Consider the following 27,135-nt stretch of genomic DNA (forward strand, 5'->3'; position numbering starts at 1 on the left):
ACAGCTAAAATATATGGCAGTATATTTTTTATTTGCGTCAAATACATTGTTTACACTATGGTCTGGATCAGCAATATACATAGTACTTTTCATTATAATTGCAATTATATCACCTTTAGCTTATAAGATAATTTCATTATATTAAGAAACATAAAATAAGGGCAAAGTACGCAGTACAATTGCTGTTTCTCATGTGTAGTTTTAGTCAGTATAAGGAAATAGTGTTGAAATTGTGACGCAAGATTTAGCACTTGTATACCACAGCATTTGCGGTGATTAAGAAACTATCATATAGAACAAAAGTTCGCATTAGAATTTTTAAACTTGTATTATCTCGAGCAGCAGTGAACCAGGTTTTCTTGCAGAATTCATGTCACTCCCAAAAAGAAGGACACTAGCAAAAATAATAATACACAAGTCAAAGCTGATTAAACGAAGAAGTCGTCCAAGAAATCTCTCTTCGTATACCAGGTCTGTTAAATGTAAACGTTTCTCGAAAATGGATGAAAAAATAAATTGCATTCAATTTATTTGAAATATACATGAAAGCTCTTTTAATTTAAATGAACAGATTATGAAGATTTAGTGGCATACATTTTAAAATTTTCGACTACAAGAATAGGATCATAAGTGCGTACTTTTGCCCCATTCTTCTAATATATGCATTGCAAATCTGGACCAAATTCGTTACCCTGTGTTTAATTTTTAACAGAGAACAATATCCAGTATTAAATTGTCAAACATTCATTTAAAATCTCTTCAACATTATAACAAGATTAATTTAATTGATCAAAATGGTGCATAACTTACATTTTATATTTATAATAAAATATTAAAAAAGTGTAAGGCAATTTCTCCAAGTTAACAATCATTTATATTTTATAGAAATTGTTATATATGAAGCACTTGCGGTGTATTTTAAGCTGAGATTTTAGACATAGCAGAGTTATTTGTTATTTATATGTTATCATCTACATCGTTGTTTCATTGTATTTTTCACAAGTGTGAATCCTTCCGCCTTTTCCGGTCCACTGTTCTTCCAGTTTTACGTTGCATCCGAGATCTTTCAGTGCCGATTTAATGTCATGACTGGCCTGTCTTTCAAACCGGCTCAAAGCCTCGTTCAATATAGCTTCAGCGTCGAATTCGAGAAATTTCGAACAATGCTCTGGAAACCTGCACACTATGTTACGAATAGCCCAGCTACCGTTTCTCTGTAATAAATTATATTGAATAACATTTCTTTTGAATACACTTACTATGATGACTATAATCTACCTGAACGTTTAAATTAGTCTTGTGTATGTTCATACATTGCATTATAACTTCTGGAATGCCTGCTTCGAATAAAGCCTTACTGTTTTCCTTTTCTCTCAAAGCGACGGCTGATATACAACCCAACCCATTAATAGCGGAATGAAGTGCATCCTAAAAATATAAAAATAAACATAAATCTTATCTAACAACACAAAAATTAATCAAAAAAATACCTTATGTTTGTCTAAAGCACCACATAGAATAGGAGCTCCTCCTTTTTTGATAACGTTACGTTTTACATCATCGTTACCAGCCAAAGCTTTCAATCTATAAAATTATTATAATTACATAATTACAAGTACAAAATAATAATAATGATATTAACTCACAATTTAAAACACTGCCTTATGATGCTTTCGTTTTCATAAAATTCTATCATAACATCTAATATGAACTGCAAACCGCCAGCTTCATCTACTTGCTGACAAAATTCATTACGAACCACCAAAGAAGCAATTGTAAGCAATATATCGGCAATGAACGTCTCATCAGATTTGAAATCTATTTATAAATTAAATAATTAATCATGTAAATCAATTAATAACATAGCGTGAGTTAAATGAAAACCTTGAAAGTGAAATATCATTAAAAATACCACTGTAAATGAGAGCAGTGTTAAATGTATAGTAAAATTATGCATGCAACACAGGCACAGAAGTAGCTATAAAATATCGCTGCGGTTACAATATGCGTCAAAGTGGAATAGCAGCACTGTAATTTTTTTTATTAATAAGGAGGTAAATTCATCAATGAATAAAAGTTTAGTACGGTAAAGTATGTCTGTTACTATAGCAAGTGTACAGATGGACTAGAAAGTAATGAGTTCTATAATAAACTCATCTCCACCAGATCATATTTCGACAAATTTCAGAGGTTTAGGCCTGATAAAGAGATGCAATAGGAGGTGCACGAGTGGCTGCACTCAAGCAAAATTAGTTCTTATAGAGGTATCCATGTGCTTTCTAACCACTGGAAAATATCTATCGCAAACTATGGAGACCTATTGTATCTTTTTCGCTTAATAAATTACGAAATAATTTTATTTTAAGGTTTACATTTGATTCATATATATGTACATGTATATTATTATAACAACCTGAAAGCATCTGCGTTAAAATATGAAGTGTCTCAGTTGCGATAAGACGAGCGTGTTCATGGGCTTGGCCATATTCGACTCTGATATCGTCGTCTAAGACCAAATGACGGAGCACCAAGCATAACTCAGTTAGAATCTAAAAATACATTTAATCAATCAATTATAATATAAATTTATACTTTAATATTTTTCTTTATGCAATTACTCTCGGATCTTTGTGCTTTTCAATCATCTTCTTCAGATGGGTCAAAATAGCAGCATTGAATATCTTCTGTCTGTTATCTTCGTGTTTCAAGCAACAAACCGAGATCCATCTTAATGTTCTTATGACAATATCATCATCCATTTGTTGGTCCAAATATCTAAAATTATTTGTGCATTAAAAAATTGCAATTATTAATAGAAAGAAAAGTAGAAGATATATGCTTGACTGGTAGAAAAAACATCTACAAGTGAACCAAACAAAGTGCGGATCATAAGAACCTTATCAAATATGTCAGATAGTCGTCAACGGGTTATCTCCGGCAAATTTAATTGTTCCTTGCATACGAAAATATTAATACCTGTTCATTATAGCTATGCCATCTTTTTCTAATATATCCGGCTGACCATCCATTAAAGACACTATAGTGTTCAGAGAAGTCAATGTGACATCTTGATTAGCTTCGTATTTGTCCAAACAATTTATGATTGTTTTATAGGCGCCTTCTTTGGATGCCATCAATTTGTGCGCTATATCTTTATCGCACTCCATCTGTCATAATAAATTGTTATTAATACTGAAAATGGGGATTTTAGAAACAGATTGAAAAAGTATAACCTTTAAAACATCCAAATCGCCGATAAGGTCCAAAATCTTAGATTCGTCATTCATGATTTCGTTGATGTGTTTGAGTGTATTTGCGACTATATGTTTTTCACTGTCCGACTCTGACAATATGAGATCTTTAATTATATTTGACAAGTCTACTCCCTGTGAAATATAAACTGTATTATTATGGGTGAATGTATTATATTGATGATAAGAGACTAACCAAGATGAACTTTTTTAAATTGTAGTTTGTTGGTTATAAATAATAATCAGTTCAAAGAATAAAAAAAAAATGTCGAAATGGGTGCAATAAATTGGGTCAAGAGTACTGTAACAACTCTTGGTGAAGATCGAGTGAATGCGCTTACATGATATTACCAGTGATGACAAAAAAAAACGATATTGACTGAAGAAATGCGTCTAACACAGGGCTTCCAAACAATTTAAAACCGGTTTTCTTGGTCATTTAAAAAATACGAAAACCATGATACACTTGATGCATTAGTATTTTTAAAAACTAAATAAACTAAAATATATAACTTCATAATTTATAATTTTAATGTTGTTTAATTATTCGTAGTATTTTTTGATATTTTTATATTATAATTTTTTGAATATATTTCCTCCAAATTTTGGCAATGTATAAAATAACAATCCATTTATAATTTTCTTGTCAATATTTGTATTTTATTTCAAATTGTTCACAATTTATAATTTATTTACACATCTACTATGCAAACAAAAATAAAAAAAAGAATTAACCCATTTAAACCTACTGTACCATACATGGTACAGTACGTTGACCTTTTTCCTGATGTATCTACTGAAGTTTTATGGCAATGATTTAGTTTCGCGTCAAGTGTAAAGAATAAATAAAAAAGTTCAGTACTAAAATTAGTCTGAGAATGAATACAAACATAACTAAAACAGTGGTTCATTGTTCTTTTTCTACAATGTCTTCAGAAAGGTAAAAAATATTTATTTCGTAATTATCTATTATATTTTGTAATTAACTTATAAATAATACTTCTGGTCATGATGCTAGTTCAATATTACTTGCGTTTTTTAAACATTTAATTACTTTTTTTCACTTTGAAATATAGTGTACCCTATTTGGTACAGTAGGACAATGTACAATACAAAATTCGTGAAAAGTTCACCGAATTCTAGAAATGATTTGATCGCTAGGCTTCATCTAGAGACAGGGTTTTAATAATATTTTAAAATTTGCTGATAATCTACATTTAGATAAATCCGACAAATTTTCAAAAGTTTGCCCACTTACAAACATTACATGGACCAAATGTTGGAGTAAAGTCCGTATAGATAAAACCATAGTGTCGATGAAGCCTAATTATAGTAGGAATAGTTGAAAACAATTTATTCGAGGCAAACCAATTAGATATGGATAAAAATTATGGGCAGGAAGAACTTCAGGTGGGTATATTATTTGGTTTGAACCATACCAAGAAGCAAGAATAATCCTAAAAGTTAGATACTCTGAATTAGGTCACGGTGCCAATGTTGTGTACCATTCTAAGATTGAATTTTAGTAATAAATTGATTTTTATTGTTTTAACCTTTTATAAGCAATAAATATTTTTGTATGAAATAAATATTTATTTATCGTATTTCTAAATAGCTTTTTTAAAAAATTAAATTAATACTTTATTAACCCTTTCACCGCGGCTGATATTTTTGCATGGAATTTCAAAATTTGCTAATATGTGAGGGAGCACCTATTTATGCCATAAGTGTTTTTCAACCTTAAGTTTTACAAAAAAAAAACATATTACAAAGCTCAAAGGTTTAAGACATATTTAGGTGCCCAATGCATACTGGCGATTTTCTTGATGACTTCTATAGGTGTCATCCGCAGTCAAAGGGTTCAAATATAAGGAAAAAGAAATCTTGGACTGTCCCTGGAACAGTCCTTAATTAAACCGACAGAATATCTTTGGACCATAAATAAGAAAAAAATCGATAGTACAACTCAACGAGAAAATTTGTAGAAGTGATTGAAAGAGTTTGCCAGGATGAACTAGACCACGAACTTGTTGAATCGTTGATTAATTCGTTGATAGCTAGAAAAATCGAAGTTACTTAATTCATTACAAAATTTGTCACAGTCAGTGGGCAATGTTGACCTAGATTTTAGTATTGAGGGACTTTGTCACCACCTTCGAAACGCTTAGGAGGTTTTTGATCGTGGAAATTTATATTTTTTATATTAAGACAAGACTAAGGTAAAGTTTAGGCAGATTTTTATTATAGGACAAGGCTTTGCGGCAGTTGATCGGAATTTGACAGATGTGATGGTTGTCTATAAAATTCTAGCTGGAACAAGCGATAGTCTTATAGTCTTAACTATAATTTATTTTCTAGTGACACTTTGTATTATAATAACTCTATTTAGTTTCGGTTTATGTTCGGTTTCAGGCAAGTATTTCGGTCGAATCCTAAACTTTATTTGTTGGCCGAAACTGGCAAAAATCGAACGACCCGTCGATTTTTACCAGTTTATTTTTAATCAATGATTCATTTATGAAAGGCATTCGCACGTTGTTATTATTAAAAAAAAAAGCAATTTGACAGTTGAGTCATCATCTGACCTGCGCTTGGAATTGTTGAACAGCATCTTCGATGGCTTCAGTCGCGGACAGTCCGAATTCTTCGATGTTCTCTTTAACGGCTGCTTCAAAAGTTTCCTGACTCACCACACGCACCATGGCTTGCCCGAAGCAAACCCTTCCCACACATTCAAATTTTATTTGACATTAACGCACACAATGTTGCCATAAATAATAAATATAATAACCTCACAGTCACGCTATTGAATTTTTTCGAAATTAATAAAAAATTAGTGATTTATTTTATATGAAGTGGTTTGATATATTTTTGATTTAAAAATAAAATTTGCTTTCTAAAACTTACTAAGTCACTTTAGTTTACAATTAATTCAACGTTTTTTTAGTTAGTGCGTGGGGGGAAATATTAAAAAAATATATATTATTTTAACTCTTTGTATGTGGGATGCGTAGTCTTAATAACGCGCGGGGCGGGGAGCCAATAAAAAATAATGTAATCGGCCAAAATTTCGTCTACATAACAGAATTTAAATCGTGTAAATCAATTTTAGTATTGACAGGTGTTTTAATTTATTTACTGTCATAAAATAATTTAAAAAGTGACTACTTTGCGTGATATATATTTACGTAATCTGTATCACATAATTTGAATTCTTCTTAATTAAAAGAGATGTTTACTTTTAAAGGCTGCACACTCTAAATTTTGGATTTCGTCTTTTTTGTTTCACTAGTAATAAAAAGTTTAAAATAAAAGAGTGATCGCATTCTGGAAGAATAATAATTTATGACATTTACCCTAAGATTATATTTTCTGGCGAAATATTTAAGGGTCTGCAATAATTGCATTCGCATTTTTGCAAAAAAGATATGGCCTATCATAAAATCATCAAAATTTTAAAGAAAATGTTTTAATAGAACTATGAAAAATATTTTTTTATTGTTTTTATTTCTCATGGAGCTTCAGTCTCAATCCGTCATTTTCGGGAAAAATGTATTTGTGACGTTGTTTTAGTGTTCGAATTTAAATAAGAAAAAGTGTTGTCAGTGCAATATACTAAGTTTACATAGCAAGTAATAGATAATAACAAAAAGTTAGAAGAAGAGGTTATTATGGGATATCCTGTGAATTAAGTATTTATTATTATTATGTATAATGGCAGTCAAATGAAACTCACCAGCTTAAAAAATCAATATTTTTTAAATATTATTTGTTTTATTTTATAAATGTATTTAGCTAATATAGGTTATTGTTTATACACTAAAAAGGTATATGCAAAACATTGATAAAACATAAAATATAAACAAAAACAGTATATAAAAGAATACTTTAATATTATAATTTATTTCTCAATCCACAAAGATTCCATTAAAGAAGCACGCTACATTTTTATTTTGAGAATAGTCGTAGGAATATTATTATACAAATATACACCTCCTTAAAATAAACACTGGCCGTACTCGTTTTCTTATACTTATCTATTCATAAATTATCTCTATTTCTAGTACTAAATCTATGTACATCTTTATTTCTTATTAAATACTTATTAAAATACTATTTTGTAACTTAAATAAATAATAAAACATTCATCTTCAATATTTCTTGAATATCCAACCATTCAATCAAACTTTTACAACTAGTAAATCTATTTTTTAAAACTACTCTCATTGCCCTATTTTTTATTTTTGCTACATCGTCTTATCTAATTTATTAAGCATATATAATATTGTTGCATAATAACTGAAGTGGGGCAATATAATACGGTTACAATTTAACAGTGAGTTATTTTGAGAGATATGTTCATTTAAATAAATACTTTGTTCCATAAAAATAATTGCTTGTGCATTAATGTAAGGCTAATCTTCGGAGAAGAATTCGTTGCTAAGAGTTATTCATAAGATGTTCACTGATTTGACCAATACCCGCTTGCTCCTAATCTGTCCAACAGTAATGCACAGACAATATATTTTATGGAACAATATTTTATATATTTCTCATTAAAATTGTCCTCATATAATACTATTGTAGATTATTTTTTGAATTTAAACTTAAAATTCGCATTGCATAGCTACACGAGTCTAGACTTGGTTAATTTCTTCGAAAATTGTTTAATTTTTGGAGATTTTTATATGAAATGAAAATTAATGATTTCATTTTTTTTAAAGTAAAGTGGTAGTTTTATAAATTTTACGCTGAGCAGCCAAATAAACCTCGACAATGTATGTAAATATAATAATAGTTTTTCAGTGTTCAGAAATATAGTTTATAAACAAAATATCTAAATTTTTCACAATTCTTTTTAAATCAAACGCCAGATTATGTTTTCTATTATTTGTAAATACATGCAGCTCACAGTGATAAAAAAGTTAGCCATCCCCGAATATGTTGAATTAAAAAAGCATTTTAGTTAATAAATCATTTTATTATATGTAATATGATAGTTACATTGAAAATAAAATATAAAAGATAAAGAATACAAGTCACATTAAATTATAATACATAAAATCCGTATTTGTGTGAATATATAATTATATATTATTAATATTAGAAAAAAATATTTGAGATGTATCAGTGAGTTATTTCTTCAAAAATAAGCATAAAAAAATGAAAAATATAACTTATGTTAGATTAAACAACGCTATAATCGCAATAATATAAATAACATGTTTAAACTGACTAGATATAACACAATTTAAAAATTCGAAAGTAAAAAATATTAACTAAAAATAATTGGTCAAACCTATTAAGAATAAAACAGATTATAATATTTAGAAAAAAACAAGTCAGATATAAATATATAATTAAACTGTAAACACTATCTCGCATCTATTTTATAAATAATACTGTCCAGAAATATATAATTATTACAAAAAAACTCATATTTATCATGCAACCATGCTAATCAAAATATTGAGATCATAATATCATAACCAATAGCAAACACAATTATTATCAATCAAGTTGGATATTAAGATAGAGTATGTGAAATACTTGATTAAAATAGAAAGAGTAATGTGTATAACATCTTTCCATACTTCGAATATATAGTAATATATTCAAATTAACACTAATACGATAAATAAGGAATTTTTACCTTTTGCTTATAGTGTAATTGCACTATTAATTACAAATGTGCTGCTACAACTATGTACCGTAAAACATAGCAAATTCATAAAGATAAATAAATAGATGTTTCACTATGAAATTAACGATTGTAATTTAAGTGTTAAATTATATTTTGGTGTACTAAATACTATAATAACATTTAATATTTAGTATTAATAGAATACGATTCTTAGATAACATTTAGACTAATCTATAAAGGATATGTTTTCAGAAGAAAATCGAATGTCTTTTTTAATAATAAAATAAATACATTTTTGAGAAAAAAAAATGAGAATCATATATTACAAAATCGTATTCAATTAACTATTACATTCTTATTATTCGCATCAATATATATTCATACAGCTCATTATCTCGCGGATGTTGTTAACGCTTCTTCTTCTAAAGCGTGCCAATCTATGTGATTAAAATACGGATGATATTTTATTTCTTCTATGCCCGATGGACCACTTCCGAGTCGTTCGCTTGGATTGAAATTTAATAACTATAAAGATTGAAAAATAATAAAAAAATATAAATTAGGTATTTTTTAAAACAAGTACGCACCAGAGTTAGTAGAGATTCGGCTTCTTTAGGCAAATCTTCAGGAAGGTCCAATATTGTATGAGAATTAATTCCGGCCGGATGTGTTTTACATAACGACTGTAAATTAATAATCGTTGAATATTAATATTGTACAAATTATATAATATAAACAATGAAAGTAAATAATTACCAATCCAGTTATTAGCTCATACATAATTGTACCATAGCTCCAAAAATCACACACTCGTTCGTCGTAATTTAGGCTTTTGCTAAGAAACGAAAATTGTAGTAATTCTGGTGCAATGTAGACGTTATGAAGTCCTCCGCAATTAATTGCATTAAAAAGAGGTACGATAACTTCGTCTGAATTATAACCTATTATATAAGTTAACAGTAGTTGTCCTTGATCGCCCATCAGTAAATTATCCGGATTTAATGTTCTGAAATTATTTATAGTTAAATTAGAAGTTCATATGTAAAAGTAAATTAATAAATTTACCGGCAAATTACGCCGTGTTGATGAAGATGATCTATCGCTATCAGCAATTCGGCTCCCCATTTGCAAATAGATTTAGGTGGTAAGGCACTTTTTATACACACAGACTGCAAAACGTAAAGAATAAATTTAACGTACACCCAAAAATATGATTATTTAATATTTATTAGTCATTACATCTGATTGTGTTATTTTATCCAGCTTTTCTTGTATTCCATCAAACGCTTGTTCTACTTCAGTAACCATCAAAGTCAGTCTACCGCCATTTTCAACGACATCCAATCTACCGTTGTCCATTTGCTTGTCGTTACTTTCAATATTATCGTTTTTATTCAAAAATTTACCAGTCAATGCATCGTCAACGTTCAACAGCAACCTTTGAGAGTTAATAACCATATCCGTAATGGACAATTTATCAAAGTTGTCTAATTGATCGACGTCGTCATCCAGTTCGATTGCTTCTACCGCATCGCATTCATCTTCGTCCGTTTCGTCTTTATCATTGTTCTCGATGCTCTCCAGGATGTCACGAGGTATGAAAGATGTATCATTTCTGCTCGGTGCTTTATTTAAATTTTGCAAATCAACAAAAACATTGTCAAGATTCACTTCTCTTGCCGGAGTGTTCGGAACGGTCTTTGCATGGTTGTTAATATAGTCAAACAGCTTTCCGCCAGACGCGTATTGCAAGACCAAGAATAGGAGATTAGGCGTTTCAATATACATTTTTAAATTTACCATGTACGGTATATTGATTGGAAGTATGGGCAGTTTGTTATCCATCGATCCTTTGTTAAAGAATTCATCGTCAGATATTTGATTAGATTTTTTCTGTACAACCTGAAAAATTTTATAATAAAATATATTAGACGGTTCAAAGACATTTTTCCTTATATTCTGAAATATTTTTATAAACTATTAATTTTATTTAATATCTTCTTTACTGTATTGATCATATTGATAAAAAAAAAATTAGTGACAATTTTCACCTGATGTGAATGTGCAGTCCAAATTTGATTATTATTATAGATTATTTTTTCAATCATAAAATATAAAATTGTACTGTTAAAATTGGTTTTGATTTTTTTTACATATATTATTTAATTAATACCTTCATTGCGTGGCATTCTTGAGCTTCTGAAGATAAAACGAGCAAAACCTGTTCGCCGATTACGCCGAGTACCCTATATTTAGCCAGCTCCTGATAAGGTCTGCAAAGTTCGCTCACATCGCATTTTTTCATGCTATACTTTGACTTCACTTCAACATAATATTTACTTTCAGGCATCTGTACACATAATAAACACACAATAATATATAAATAATAATTATATTTCGCAATATTAAGTCACAATCTTACCTCACAATTTGGGTCATTAAGATAAGTGGTGTATAACCTTTCGGCGTGCGATAAATACTTGGTGGTCTTGTCTTTCACAAACTGCCGTCTGAGTTCATTCGTGTCACCTTTAAAACGATAAACAAAATGAAATAAAACATCTGCGTATTGTAACAATGTAATGCGAGACGTTCAAGGCAAGAAGATCGTCACACGCGTTGAGAGAGCACTGAATCAGTGTATGTACTGTGGTGAAAATTTTGAAAATATTTTATGATGTGTTAAATAGAGCAGCAGATAAAAAGTAGGTAATCTCGGTGCATGTGCATTATGTTAATTTGTACATATTAATTTATGCGATTAACAGACTTGCATGTGCTAGGAAAGCAAGGTGCGTAACAATAAAAATGGAAATTGCTTTGAATTAATGTACATAACCTGTACGACAGCATATAGGTCATAATCGTAAATGTTATCACGTCATTAAATATTGAAATAATCACAAACCAGGAAAAAAGCAGCACTTGAAAAACGCTAGTGACATTCTGTACCAAAATATAAACTATACTCTTGCAAATGAACATGCATAATGACTATAGATATATTGCACACGTATGAATGTATCAATTATAAACACAAAAATAAACAAATTCTAACATGAGTGATAAAGACATATATTTACATATCGACTAAGTGATGACGTAATTATTTTGAATCAATTGTAATGTTGAAATTGCAGTGCCCACAAAGGATGTTATTACCTATTGTTTCTTCAGAGCCATAAGATTCTATTTGAGTATATTAAAATTCTCAGTCATGAATTTTTTTCGCAGCCATTTTATTTAAATAATATAATGTATAAATCCTTCAATAATTATTTAAATTACAAAGGTGGATTTTTTAAGTATGTAAAACGAATAGCTTAAAAAACGAGGAGCACTTGTGCGTCAATGTAAAAGACAATAAAATTAATTTCTCAATTAAAAAGAGAAGATCCCAGTTGTAGAGCGTTCATTTTACTTAATTGACAAGATAAACTCAATCGACTAGCATGATACACCAGTGGTAATAAGTCAGTGCTAATTTGAATTCCATTTAGACCCTAGTGTTTTTTTAATTTCTATCGTGTCAGGGAGATGGAAATAGTGATTATTATATTCTGACCGATCAATACAGACTAAGTTTTCCTAGATTTTCTTAATCTCCCTGTTGAACATCATGATGAATAATTCAAATAAAATCGAGCTAGCTCATGTATAGTGACATTTATTAATTTATACAAAATAGTCACTGATTTACAGACCTTGATTTTAGTCTGGTGTCTCAGTACTTACTTAATAGTTGTTGATTACGTTTACTCCATTGTAACGCAATTGTCAATTGTCAACGGAAGATTTATAATGAATAAATAGTGAACGAAGAAGCTACAAGTTATTATAATTAAATTCTCTAAATAAACTAGCAAAATGTTGGTAGTCTCATTATGGTGATGAATTTCGATTCACAAAAAAACAGCACAAATTTGAATGTGACGCATTCATTTTCACTGACAATTTAAATTACTATAATGTATTTGTGTCCAATATCCTATTGATATATTAGGATTTTATTTGAAAGATGAATTCTTCTTTCATAGTAAATTTTATGCCACAATATTATGAGCAGAGAATCCAAAACCTCTATATATGCTGGCATCATTTATGGTCAAGTGTTGAATGATGCAATATGAAATTTGATACAAAATTTAGTTATATAATATACTACATTTTCAATTTATTTCTACCTATATGTTACATAACTTTGCCTATAGATAGCTTAGGTTGCTTAATATTTGTTTAGCAAAATAGGTGTATATTGTAATCTACATTTAAAACATGCAGTAATTTACACTTATATTTCATAAATAAATAGCATAATAATCAGATTTTGAAACATTTATAAATTTAAACTACAATCTTGAGCTCATTATTCGATACTATTAATTTTCATCAAACAATGACGCAATATTTATAGTTTTCTTAATTAATCAGCATATTATGTGGTAACATTGATTTTAGAAGCTAGAAAAAAAGGTTTATAATTTTTTAGAAAAAAAACCAATCGCATATAAAAAGCCAAAATGGTATAACAAATCAAGATTTTTTGTTTCAACTTCAGAGTTTGGAAAATTTTGTTATATGTGTATTATTTATGTATGTTACACTTAATGTGTATAACTAGTGAAGTTATATTTTCACTGGAAATCAGTGAAATCACACTGGTAGATATTTATTTCTACTAGAGAAAATATAATTTATAATTAGTGAAATTATATGCTCGTCTACTGTCTATGAAACTAAATTTGACCAACTTCACCTATTGAAAGTTCTAAAACTAGCAATAATTTTTGAACTTTCATTAGGTTAATTCGTTTAGGATGGGTTGGGTTTGATTCGAACGGTGTGATCAGGGTTCTCAATCGAATATTCGATTATTAGATTAATTCGACCAATTTTCAACTATATAAATAATTGATCGAATATTCGTTTAGACTAACTCAAGTGAAATTTCAAAAAAATCTTAAAATGAAACAATTTGTATACTTGAGTAATGCAGGTAGTCATTTTTTTCTCAATATATCCAAGTGACTAGTGCTGCTTTAAAATCCACGGTCCTTTATGAGCCTTTATTTTATTTAGAAATGCGAGAAAATGAGATGCCCATTCACAACAAAAAAATTATGAATAATGTTTACTATGACCGAATTCGCAGAATTCGTTCGTTGAAAAAAACAAAATGTTGGAAAGGCCCACTCATTATAATTGTGTAACATTTATCTCTAAAACAAGTGTGTGTTGCAAATTTTTGTTAAGTGTTAGTTATTTGTATTTGTTGATTAAATACGCAAAGATTTTATTTAAATCAAAAAGTATGTAAAATAATAAATAAAGCAATTTCCTTTTCACGCCCTCACAGTAATTCGCAAAGCATTGTGTTATGCATACTTTATACAATTAAAAAAAATAACGATTATGAATGGTAATTAATGATTGATTAAAATAATTAGTAATGATCAATAATAATTTTTTAATTAAATAATATTTTACAGGCAGTTAATTAATTTTTTGCTTTAAATTAATATCGGTAAAAAAAGAGAAAAATTGACGAATATATTCAAATACTTAATCCATTTTTTATTTAATATTTGAATAGTTGAAAACTACGAATAATTGAGAACCCTAAATGTGATGTTGCAATTCTGTGAATCTTTGATCATGTGGAAATACGTGTAACAGATTATCCGTTTGTGAACAAATACAGTTTTATTTATATTGAACAGTAAAATTGAAAATTAATTGATTGATACATTTTAACTGGCTGAGTTAATGAAATTATATTTATAGAAATTATGTAAATACATAATAACCATAACATATAAATGAATATTTTTAGTTAAAGCTAAATATTTATGTGCAACGTGTTTTTGTATGAAATTCAAATGACGAAACGCACAAATTCGTACAGACGGTATTTAATGCATTAAATAAATAAGAAGAGTAGTAGTGAAAAAAAATGATATAAAAAATAATTATATTTTTAAGCACCTATCCTAAATTAATGTAATATATATATATATATACCTTGTACTCCAATTAACAGCTTTTCAATTCCAGCCTTGTAGCAATCAAACGCTCGATAATAGTCGCCTTTAGTTTCGTTCCTCGCTCCCAAGCTCAACAAATAACCGGCTTCAAAAACGTAATTTTCTTGCATGTCAGCAAATGAAGTGAATACTGTATCAATCGACAATGTATCCAGCCTACTAGATGATCTTGTAAAACTGACTCTCTCGGAAACATCGTCTCTTACACTGTTTGCTTTTCTGTGACCATTTTTATTATCAGCTGTCTTACTATAAATAACTGAATCACTATGAACTCCATTATTGAAGTTGCTGGTAACGCTTCGTGATAAGGATACAGCTTCTTCCATTTGTGGTATAGTAGTGTTATAAGCCGATTCCATTTTATTATCAAAATCCTCAAAATCTGGTATTCCGTCTCGGATATCCACATCCAACTTTTCGAATGACGAAGAATTAGTAAAAAAGACAGTGTCATTCGAATCCATGCTGATTTGCGACGTCTCCATGCTCGAATACTTATCGAACGATAATAAATCAGGTAGATTTGGTTTATTTTCGACTTTATTTTTCGTTAAATGTTTATCAGTTGTGGTCCCGACTTCCTCTTTAGCGCTTTGTAAAAGTGAATTAATGCGATTTATATCTGATAAGAGATTGATTGTTAAATCGGCGGAATCAATTTCACTATTTCCGTTAGAATTAATACAATTGGTTGGTTTTTTCGCTAGGCTTTGATTTGAAGACGATTTTTTCAAGGTTGAACTTTTTACACTTACAGAATCTGATGTAGATACTGGAAATAATAATGTTATTATTTAATAAAACATATATTATAGTAATGAATACAAAAAATAATGACTAACTAGTAGATGAATCGATAATCGAGAATGAATCTTCTTCAGAACTTTGATATTCGATTGGTCCAGCAACTTCTGTAGGAAGTAGTAATGAGCTCCTAATTGCTTCTATGTTACTCGTGAGATTGTTTTGATCGTCAATATTAGGATCTGGATGTGAAGCCTAAAAGTCAAGAATATCTAAATATTATGAACTTGATTTAAATAGTATTATAATAGTTTAAAGAAATATGTTTCACCTGAAAAAATTTGACAAATTCTGAGCTTGTAAATAATGGAGAATGCAAAGCAACAAATTCTAGAAGGCTCAAAGTAGTTTTTTTACGTTCTTCGATTACTTCGGTATCGAATCTGCGAAAGTAACTCCACTTGGCGTAGCTCGGGCATGTTCCTTTCAAATATAACTCTTCATGCAATTTTTTCATCTTTCTTTGCAACTTTTGTAGTTCGCTGAATCTTTTCCATACTGTTACGACTGTAAGTGCCTCAGGAGAAGAGCGAAGGAAGAGCTAAAATTATAAAATGCTTTTTAAAATTTATTTGTATTAACATTAATGAACCAGCACATTTATTATTGTTGTCACTTTTTTTAAATAAAGGAAAATTAAAGTTTTTAGAGATAAATTTAAATTTTATCACTGCATCGAAAAATGTTATCTAATATAAACCATTTTTTAATATGTGATGCGCAGGACATAAAAGTTAAATATAGAATCAATTTTATTTTTTAAATTATATCTTATCTGCTAAATATAAAAAAGGTATTTTTTGGATATTATCAAATTTAGGTAAAAGTATTTATTGATTTTATAAAATATTGTTAAATTCAACTAGTTTATTTCGATTTAAAATAAAGTCATTTAATTATCAAACTTTAATTAAATATTATACATATTATTGTACTTGTTGTTTAGAATAAACCATTTTAATTTTACAATCTAAATGGCGTTTAAAATACATATCAATTTATTATTTAACTTTAATTAAGTGCATATGATTAATATCAACAACATTTTTATCATTTTAAAATTTAAAGTCTATAAATGTATATGTTATAAATTTTGATAAAACCTTGAAAAAAAATATGGTAATGTGTTAAAAATAACACATTTTTTGTTCTATAGGACTCAAGATAATGCAAATTACTTTTAATTATAAATATCGGTTTATATAATAAATTAATCGCTAAATGACCTCATTGCCATTACACAAACGTTAAAATATATTTTTGATTAAATTACTATGTGGACACGTGAAATTCGAACGGTGCTTATATGCTAAATATAATAAGTAAAACAAAATGTTAATAGTTTTATAGAAAATATGACATTTTTAGTTTAATTATAATGGGGCATTTGTAACTCAGGGCCCACTTTGGGATGTATTTACCTAATCCGCCTTAATTTCCGATCGTCACGTATTTCAGCAAAGCAAATGTATTGGAACGTTAAGTTGTAAAGACTATTAACTACTTGCCATAAGTTTTTTCCAACGGTTTTTAATAAATTTTTAAATTGTGCATTTAATCTAATAGTAATTATCTTGATGTTATATATAGGATTTTTATCGTGGGTTGAAATTTTATTTTTTTATAAATTTCCTTAATTTTTCAATATAAAATGTAAACTATTATTGTGATTTTCCCTTTTCTGCGGTGTCCTAAACTTATTGTTAAGCCTATGGATTAATTCTGTTTTGATTCCCTAACTCTTTTGCTGCAAACAGGAGAGTCGAAAAATTAAAAAATATTCGCAATAAAGATGTTTGTATGAAAAAAATAAGCTATAATAAAGATATTTAAACAGTGCCCAATTCAAAAATTATAAAAATAAAAAATATATAAAATGATCTTTAGAATTGCTTTAAATTATTACATTCTGAAACTTTTTAGATTTTGTTAAGCACCCTGAATTGAAGGTGAAAATAGTCTAAGACTGTTAAATAAAATATTTCAATAGAAGATTTTGTTGGTGGCAAAGATCATAAAATGGTATAACGAGAGCAAAAATAATTTTGAGTGGTATTACCAAAGCTGAAAGATGTCTCGGTTAAATATTCAACATTCTCTACTTATAAATACAAGTGGAAAAAACTAAAGAACAAGTTGACGCCATTCTGCATATTAAATAGCAGTTAAAACTAGGACATTAAGGAAATTTATTAAACGATGAATCAAAAGTAAACTATGATTTTAAAATTAAAATTATTATATATATGAGTTGTAAATAAATATTTAGAATATATAATACGCACATTAGTTTACATATTACTCATAAATATTTATGGCTTCTATGTTAAATGATACTTATCGCAGACATCTTGCTTAAAGTGGATTAATGCCATATAAATTACGGATCGTTATTTTTACATCATAATATCAATCACTCGAGGGCGTAACGTGCAATAAAATTGTGCAATAGTTAAATTGGTGCAAATTGAAGTTGAAGTTGAGGAACGGACAACGTTAGGAAACGTGATAAACTGACATATGATGTTATCTTGTATAGAGTGAAGCCTCGCCGGTGCTGTTTTGCTTCTCCGACGATGAAGCTCCTGACCCAGCGATCGGAACCGGCCATTTCGGACACAACTCGGCCGGCTGATAATGACGTTTCTGTGTTTGTGTATTAACTGTGAGACTAACGCGTGAGGAAATGTTCAGCCAGATGTTTGTTAGTAGGCTAATATCGAACAAGAGTACATACAAAAATGGCAATTATTTAATTATTAATATATATAATAAATTTAATTTTATACAACATAATTTAATCAGAGATTTGTAGAAATATTAAAATAATATATACAAAAAGTAATTCTATAAAAAAATATAAAAGTTAGTGTAAAGTCTGAGTTGGAATTTATTAGAAAATAACTATTATTTTACTTAAAACATTACACAAATTAAAATTATGTATATACCTAAGTATGCTCTCTTTCGGTGCACTCCAAGATACTACAAGGGCAGTCAAATGAATATCTTATTTTTATTTCTTAATTTATGAAGCGAAAAAGAAACAAATGCGCAATACTTCTAGGTGTCACTCTTTATACCTGGCATACTAAAAGTCTTCTATAAAGTTTGTCAGGTTTTATTAGCAGGGCTGTGGAGTCGGAGTCGCGGAGTTGCGGAGTTATGGTATTTTAGAGGGAGTCGAAAGAAATCGATCAACTAAGACTCTTTTTAATAATTTTATTTAATACGTTATGAGCGTTGAACACGGTTTCCGTGTTCATAGAAACATTGTAGCCTTATTAAAAAAAGTAAATCTATTTTTCTCTAGATTATGGTTAAATTTAAATAAAATAAAAGTCGTTAAGAATATATTTAAAATTTTAGCGCTTTAAAATAATAAAGTATAAAGAAATTTATTTGTGGAAATATCAAAATGGCTTCACGTTTAAATACATGTTGTTTTTAATTAAATGTTAGTTTGGTAGGATAAATCATCAAATAAACTTGCGCTTTGCGACTAACACTATATATTTTTGAATTTAATTGAAAGAGAAATTTAAGTAATATTATTTTGGCGACGGAATGGTGACGGTGGCAATTAGATACAGATGAAGCCGCTTCAGTAGTATGTTTTATTATTATATAAAGTTTCATGTTAGAATATACAATTGAACGGGGCACAGGCGCGCGACTGCGCGCTTACGAAAGCACCGAAGATTGCCAGTGGAGAGAAATCCGTTACGTCAGTGTTACCAGAGTGCCGCAAAGTTTTGGCCACAATGAAATCTAAATGAAAATATATAAATATGAATAGGCCCCCAACAATAATAAAATAATTTGCGCTACGCGGCTTATATACATGTATTCTTAGAATGAATGGCTATTACTGCGCTGGATTAAAGAGCAGTGGTTTGCCTTAATCCAGTCCTAGCAATACTTGTCAACGTATGTTTATTTTCAAAAATATACCTGAATAAGTTAAGACTAATAATTACCAACTGATTCTGCTTGTTCTCTGCAAGTGCAATATTAAAAAATATATTGAAGAATATTGGTATTTTTATTGCTTCAATACCGGTATTAAGAATAATGCGCTTGATTTGTAAAAAGCTCTAACTATTTTTTGATAAACAAACATAAATATGACAATTGATCAATTAAAATGTGCTGGTTGCTGATATTGATGAGTGGATTTTGGTTGATTAAATTGGTTTAACACTTTGCTAAATATAATTTAATAAAACATGTTTTCGATAGATGCTGCGATTATGTATATTTTTAAGAAGCATTATTATTTATTTTAACTAATCTTTAATTAATGTCTTTTTTAATTAAGTAGAATTTGGTAATGAACTAATTTTATTGCAGGTAAGATATCATTAAATAAAACGAACAAATCAAATGTTATTTAAAATTTATTTTTTCCTTAAATTATTTCTTATAGAATACACAAATAACATGATGAAAACATGTGAAATTTTCTTATACAAAAAGATCAGTATTAGACGATTCATAAAACAATATCATAAACTACACATGATTCACTATGCACATCCCTGATCGATAAATAATCGTTTATTTATTTGTACATGCCATAATGTTGAATTACGTACAACATATTAAGTGTATTTTTTTTAAATTACATAACAACGTTTACCATAATCGTTATTACATTATTTAATTTAGCCATCTTTATCATCATTACATAGTTTAGCTAATCTCAAAAAGTCTCACAATGAACGGACTCGTCCCTCCGATTTAATTTAGATATTTTATATATCACACATATTTTCACATTATTTACAATTTGGTACACATTTATTTACATTATTTAATTAGTTAAAAGTTTGACACCACTCTCCGACGAACATTTATATTAATGTTTAATGAAAAATAATAAATCATATTAGGAGAAATTTAGTATTAAATTCGATGTACACTTTCGTGATATTATTGAATTCGGTTTATGGCTCCAAAGATAATTATGTTGTATTTTTACCTCTCGCCTATAAATAAATCAGGGCTAAACTTTATGAATAAAATTATGAGTTAGTGTGAAATAAATTAAAAAATATTGATATTAATATTGTTCTTTTGTTTTCATTGAAATCGATCATCACATAGTAACAGGCGAGAGGTATTATAATCGGTGATTGGATTTTTTCTTCTTTAGTTGAGATTACACGTTGCCATTGAGTTGTATTGCCAAGGTACGACAATAGGTTAGGGACTGGCCGGAATTGAATCATCGCTTTCCAAATAAGTCACATAACTATCAGCACTATCTGGATGTACGAGGGAGTCTTGCATCATAGGTTGATGTAAAGGAGGCGGTGGGTGATGCATGTTTCCTAGGTCATAGCCGTGCATCTGTAAGTATAATAAAATAATAAGTTTCAGGAATATAAAGCATGCATAATGATTTGTTGTTGTTTTATTTACTTGATTCACAAGGTGCTGGAAGGCAGGTCCGTGAGGAGGTCCACCTTGGTCTAGGTCGGTGTGCAGGGCGAAGTCGCTCAGGGCTTTCCACGGTGGTTGATAAGCGGTTACTTCCAGAGGTGCCAATCCCAGGGGTGAGTCGTGACGAACTGGAGAACCAGCTACTAACGCCACTCCTTGCATTCCTCCATAGCCAAGTTTGCGACCCTCCTGCGCCAGATACTGCGCATTTAGTGGAACGTGTCAGACAAAATAATAAACAATTTATGGGATAGGAGAATATATATGAGGGCTATATTTTATTAGTGCAATGCTTTAATTAACTTAAATATATAACATATATAAAAATGTAACGATATCTTTCGGAAAAAGAGCAATTCTGTCGAGCTCATGGATGTTGATTATGTTTCATTTTATTTAGAAATTGAACAGAATTCGTTAACGAATCGAGTCTTTGTCGAATTATTCCTTTACTCATTTTTATTATTCTTTTTCTAATACTAAGTACTTATTTATTTTTGGGATATTATTTTATTAAATAGCAATCCTAAATTACTGAGTCTATTAGATGCAGTGTAGTCTTAAATGTTTGTGAAAAATTCAGTTGAATTTCAGTAATGTATTATATATTATATGATATTTCAAGTTTTAAAAATGCTTAATTATTAAGTTTTGAGATTTTTGTACTAGGAATTCCGACCTTTTATACTATTCGGTACTCTAATTTTTAGGTAGCTATTCAAATAGTATTCGCTGTAATTTTTAATTAATTATTATGCAAATTATGTTAAAATTTGAAGGTGTTAAAATTTGGGATATTTTGTGTGTGACAAAGTTTACATAGGAAAAAAATACACGTGATAACACAGCAAAAATTACACAAGAAAGAAATTAGACATAGAAATAATTACACAAAGAAAAATAGTACGCGTGATAAAAAAATTACAGCCAAAATTACACACGCAATAAACTTCACATTGGATTAATTTCACATTCTCCAGTAACATGCTATATACAAAATAGCAAACCAAAATGAAAAAAATACATTTTTGGTTCTGCTTTTGATATTTTAAATGCACATTAAAAGTGTTAAGCATGTTACTGGAGAACTTAAAATTACTGCAATGTGAAATTTATTGTATGTAATTTTTTCCTTGTATAGTTTTTCCCATGTGAAATTTCTTCCTTGTGTAATTTTTTCTGCGAAATTTCACACTGACACTGAAATTTTAATTACTTCTCAGAATTTGATTTTTTTTATAGATATTTTGATACATGAGATGCAGTCTACTGACTGTGATTTCTGAACATATTAAAGTAATATATGTATTATATGTGGATAAAATTTATGGTAATTTAATTTATTAACTCAAATAATAAATATAGTTTGATCTTTTAGATTAATCTGGTTCGTTTATATTCTCTGTGTTTTTTATTGTAAAACTTTTACTATCCTATCAGTATTGTTTTTGCTGACCTTGTTTGCAAAGAAAGTTGTCGAATATTCTTTGTACGCTTTTTTATGATTACTTGCTATTTTAGAGATATGAAAGTATCATTGCATATTTATCAGAATGGTGGAACCAAAAGAGGATTTAATTAATATACATTTTTTATGCAATTATTAACAATCTTTATTTTTTAATAAATTTTACACCTAATTTTCAATTTAGGTGTAAAATTTTACGTTTAAAAAATGATATATTTTTAGTCTATATTTCAGGCAAATTACTCACTTTTTCTTGTTGCATCTGCAGCTTCATTTGGATGGTTTTCTTTTTGTCTTTGCATCTCTTGTTTTGGAACCACACCCTGATGACCCTCGGCGAAAGGCTCGTCATCTCGACCAACTGCTCCTTCATTAACGCGTCCGGTCGAGGATTCGCATTGTAACACGTCCTGAAAACATTATTTTTATCAATTGCCACAGTGCCGCAAAAACGATTTCGCTTAACTAAATTTTATAATCAAACATCGCTAAAAAATACCTTAAGGTGTGTAGCTGCTTTTCGTTTAGCACCGTTCTTACTCTGGTCGGTTTTCCATCGCCTCCTGAGCCTCCGCTGGCGGATCCGTTACCCTTGCCTCTTGCGCCTCCTTTGTGAGATCCGGATTCACTTTCGGAATCTGGAAGAAACGAGAAATTATATTATTAAAAAATATTATTATTATATGATTTAATACAGTATTTTTAAATCATCAAATAATAAAATATATTTTTATTATAAATATCCAAGGCAATTAGTGCGCCTCTGGCGGAACATTTCATTAAGCGCCGCCATTTTGTCGCATCTCCATTTTTAATTTTAACTAAATAAATTTAACTTTGCAATGTTTTACATTCATGTGCATTATTAAATAATGATTATACAAATATTTATTATTAACGATTTCTTAATATATAGAGATATATATTTATGTTGATTATTAAAACCGATAAATATATTATTTGGGAAAATCTTATTAATAAATAAACTTTCAACGGCTATTATAACGCTAATAGTAACGTGTGCTTTATCAGGAGTGGGAGTAGAGTTTTCATATGGCTGTTCTGCTTGTTTTTATCGAACCGAGCATTTAGTATAATGATTAGATACAACGTTTTTTAAAGAAATATTTAGAATATGGCGGCCGACCTTTGGGAAGACCGCGACTTCGCTTTTTCCCCGCTCGGCAATCGCTCAAAATCGATTCAGTGTGGCGAGATACTTCGGCGTCGGAGTCTTCCACGGGCGAGCAAGGCTCCTCTTTGATCGCCATGTCTACACGGGGAACAAGAACAACTTGGTTAGATGGCAATTGGTAACATTAAAGGGCAGGTTTCGGTATAAAATTGGAATTTTTTCATATTTTTGTATAGCATGGCGATCGTGTTGTGTGGGAGGAAGACTACGACATAAGTTATTACTGCTTTGAGTCAATGTTATTGTAGACTAACATGAAATGCAATCTGTTTATTTATTATTTGCAATTTGTTAATCAGAACCAACTCAGACATGTTTTATGTTCAATTTGCACCCGAGCACACTTTTGTATCCTACGGCTACGCAACTAATTAGCAAATTGAACACTTTGTTTTGGCATCGGGTTTTTGGGCTCGGGTGTATGGCGTTTAAATCAATATTTCGTCTGTCTGCCGCCATACTCGGTTGAGTAAATAGCGAGAGAGAAGTTCACCCTTTCATTAGTGGCTAAGCACAACAAGCAGGTACTTTTTATTCTTTATTTGGAAGACCACCTCCTTCTGTGTTATCGTAATTCATTTGTGCACACTTACCGAGGACGTTTCGTATTCACTTCGCAAATAAACATCGCTAATATATTACCGTGCTAATCAAAGTGAGGATTTTAATGAGCTATGTCACTGAGCCGAGGCGCACTTAATATCATTAAATATATGTAAATTTCAAGTGTATTAATTAGGTACACAATGCAGCTATATTTTGAGTAAAAATCTTTTATTTATGTGTAGTTAACATGCACTTGGATTAAAAGATACGAGTGTGTGTTAACAGTGGAAATTATAATGCGCTATATATGTTGAATTGTTAACGCAGCATTTACGAAATGATCCTTTGTGATGATTCGATATTAATCCTCTCTGCGTTCGGTCAAAGGGTTAAGGGCTCAGCGAGGGTGTGAAATTCAGCACCGCTCGTAATACCTAAGCTTTAAAAAAAGCACCCCCGGACTGAATGACCGCTTCCAATTATGCAACTAAATGTATAATTCAGAATTGAGAGGCACAAAGGAGAGGTGAGATTAGCTCAGCGCAACATTATCAATCCTAATTGGAAACTCCGAGTACCTTCATATAGGAAAAGTCGCAATAAAAACACTCGGCCCTGACTCATTTTTTTCCGATGACGCATATTTAAATTTGCAAAAGTTTTCAACTAATCTCAATGGCAGTCACGTAAAGCGTGATAGTGCTAATTTTTTTTCTCAACCAAAACCAAAGCGAAGGTCTCTCACTCTGGCGCCTGATGCATTTGTTGCGAAAATCCGTCTCTGCACTCGTCAACCAATCGAACGGTTCGTTCAGTATCTCATTACTGTTTGCACGCTCGCGGGAGGAGCAATCGCCTAAGTGACAAATATTTGCAATGGCTATTTGGTCAACAAGTTCGTGTAGCAATGTCGCCGAGCGACAATTTTTCACGTCGCCTTTTCCAACCCCGCTCGGCCTCAATTCGCATTTTCAATTTGCAAGATTAAAGTATAGAATGTTTATTTTAGGACTTCCAGATACTATAATGACGAAAAAATGTTTTAGAAAAGAAGTGAGATTAAAATTATAATATAATTTATTTTAAACTTATATTGATCGCCTATATACTTTCCTTTCTGATGGAATTCTATAGAATTAAAAGTTTTACAGTGTTGTAATTTTCTAGAAGGGAATTTTTATATTTACTTTTTCTTTTTTTAATAGTATATTGATCGGAATAAAAAGAGAAAAGAGGCATTTTAAAGTAATATTCAAGACAATCGATTATTTTTGATTATTTAGTTAAGTAATACAATATGATTAAAAAGCCTAAAATATTTATACTTATGCTTTTATAAAAGTCACGATTAAAGCTTGATTTTATAGGAGCGTATTTTTTAACGATTGAAAATAAAATATATAGATATATATTTTTTATTATAATTATTCGAGGCAATTACTGCGCCTCCATTAGAACAGTAAAATTTTGATTTAATGTGAACATATAATTTTTAACGTTCAGTTTTGTTGAAATTCAGACTATACAAAGCAGAAATAAGATATTATAGCTTACAGTAAACCATTAATTGTTTTAATATTAGACTCTAAAGTAAAAAAAGCGATTTTTAATCTCATTTTTTTTTACAAAAACAAATCTAAGAGCGGGATGATTTTGCTTAAAAATAATTAGAAAGTCTTTAGATTAAAAATATGGTCTATGTTTTTTATAGCACATGTTTTAGTGAGAACATTTTTGTATATTGATTCATTGCCAGACAAATCACAAAATGGTTAATAATTATCAGTCTCTCGCATTTTAACCAAAATCTTAAATTTTTGTGCTGCATAGCTAAAATAAATCTTTGCGATTGATAAATGAAGCATCTATAGTTTTTGCACTGCGTGAACAAATTTATGAATTGTATAGTAACAAATAAAAATAAATAACATATCAAAAACATACGTGGCGCCTCAAAACAATTATCTTCGCGGTTTTATCTGTGAGTTAAAATGTTAATAATTGTGTTAGCCAAAATGTGAAATGATAAAAATGTTTCTAAAATAGTAAAAGTTCGCCAAATAATTCACATTTTAAAAAGTAGCTCATTGCTTCGTAAAAAATAAAAGTAGAACTGTTAACATTGATATTGATTTTTTTAGTACTGTCTTTAGACTTTTTTTTATTTCTTTAATATCTATATGTTTTTGCACAATTTTTTTAAAATTATTTATTTAAAGTTTTTCTAAATAAAAAATATGAATAAAAAGCTATTCTTGGCCATGTCTTATTAAAATTAAAATATGATTATTTAATTTAGTATTTAGAATAATATTATTTGCCTCATACATATAAAAAATACGTGTTTATTACATTTGACTGCTTTAATTTATATTTATTTATTTTGAGTAAATCTTCTGTTGTAACATGACAGGCGTAAGCCCAATGCGTTACAACGGGCAAATCTGTACCAACTGAGTAAGTCAATCGGACATAATGAATACCTACATTATCTACCAGACTAAAAGTCTGGGAATTTCTGACATTTATATTATTGATTACAAATTAATAAAATTAATTTATGTCACTGCAGCCGGGGCCCGGTTTTTTAATAATAGCACATTTTATAAATAAAAATTCGAGTGCCGCTGCCGGGACTTGAACCCGGAACCTCAGAGTTATTAGTCTAAGACGTTACGGATTACGCTGTTCCGTCCTTATAAACAATAGTTGTATTTTTTATGGAGTATTTG

The 27,135-nt window shown here is 29.5% G+C and overlaps 3 protein-coding genes across 7 annotated transcripts in view; all 3 read right to left on the reverse strand.

The window, feature by feature from the left end:
• Positions 1–761: 761 nt before the first annotated feature.
• LOC148232069 (armadillo repeat-containing protein 6 homolog) lies at positions 762–6,051 on the reverse strand. The gene is made up of 9 exons (XM_088191528.1): positions 5,837–6,051; positions 3,234–3,386; positions 2,977–3,167; positions 2,619–2,775; positions 2,414–2,549; positions 1,647–1,818; positions 1,491–1,584; positions 1,279–1,428; positions 762–1,214 (listed from the first exon to the last, which is right to left on the reverse strand). Exons 1-9 carry the CDS (start codon positions 5,951–5,953, stop codon positions 972–974), a joined length of 1,413 nt encoding a protein of 470 aa, XP_088047654.1. The 5' UTR covers positions 5,954–6,051; the 3' UTR covers positions 762–971.
• A 3,136-nt stretch (positions 6,052–9,187) lies between these two features.
• On the reverse strand, positions 9,188–18,394 carry LOC148232070 (ribosomal protein S6 kinase-like 1). Of its 2 annotated transcripts, XM_088192726.1 has the most exons (11): positions 18,265–18,394; positions 16,018–16,287; positions 15,785–15,941; positions 14,917–15,714; positions 11,318–11,424; positions 11,069–11,245; positions 10,135–10,797; positions 9,961–10,064; positions 9,652–9,901; positions 9,483–9,578; positions 9,188–9,420 (listed from the first exon to the last, which is right to left on the reverse strand). In XM_088192726.1, the coding sequence occupies exons 1-11, from the start codon at positions 18,355–18,357 to the stop codon at positions 9,286–9,288; spliced, it is 2,850 nt and encodes a 949-aa protein (XP_088048852.1). In that variant the 5' UTR covers positions 18,358–18,394; the 3' UTR covers positions 9,188–9,285. The 2 variants fall into 2 exon arrangements, with proteins under 2 accessions (XP_088048852.1, XP_088048853.1); XM_088192727.1 differs by lacking the exons at positions 14,917–15,714; positions 15,785–15,941; positions 16,018–16,287; positions 18,265–18,394 and adding an exon at positions 11,804–11,932.
• Positions 18,395–20,128: 1,734 nt separating this feature from the next.
• The window catches only part of tup (LIM1_Isl and LIM2_Isl domain-containing protein tup), a 39,481-nt gene continuing 32,474 nt past the window's right edge, over positions 20,129–27,135 (reverse strand). For 2 of the 4 annotated variants that reach the window (XM_088193281.1, XM_088193282.1), the window contains exons 6-10: positions 23,810–23,935; positions 23,162–23,300; positions 22,910–23,072; positions 21,174–21,395; positions 20,129–21,101 (exon numbers count right to left, since the gene is read on the reverse strand). In XM_088193281.1, the coding sequence (XP_088049407.1) occupies positions 20,955–21,101; positions 21,174–21,395; positions 22,910–23,072; positions 23,162–23,300; positions 23,810–23,935 (797 nt within the window). In that variant the 3' untranslated portion in view covers positions 20,129–20,954. The remainder of the gene's footprint in view (positions 21,102–21,173; positions 21,396–22,909; positions 23,073–23,161; positions 23,301–23,809; positions 23,936–27,135) is intronic. The other 2 variants (XM_088193284.1, XM_088193283.1) reach the window with 1 other exon arrangement.

The sequence above is a fragment of the Plectrocnemia conspersa genome, unplaced genomic scaffold, assembly GCF_051122295.1.
Source record: "Plectrocnemia conspersa isolate PC_06_02 unplaced genomic scaffold, ASM5112229v1 ptg000009l, whole genome shotgun sequence".
Lineage (NCBI taxonomy): Eukaryota > Metazoa > Arthropoda > Insecta > Trichoptera > Polycentropodidae > Plectrocnemia > Plectrocnemia conspersa.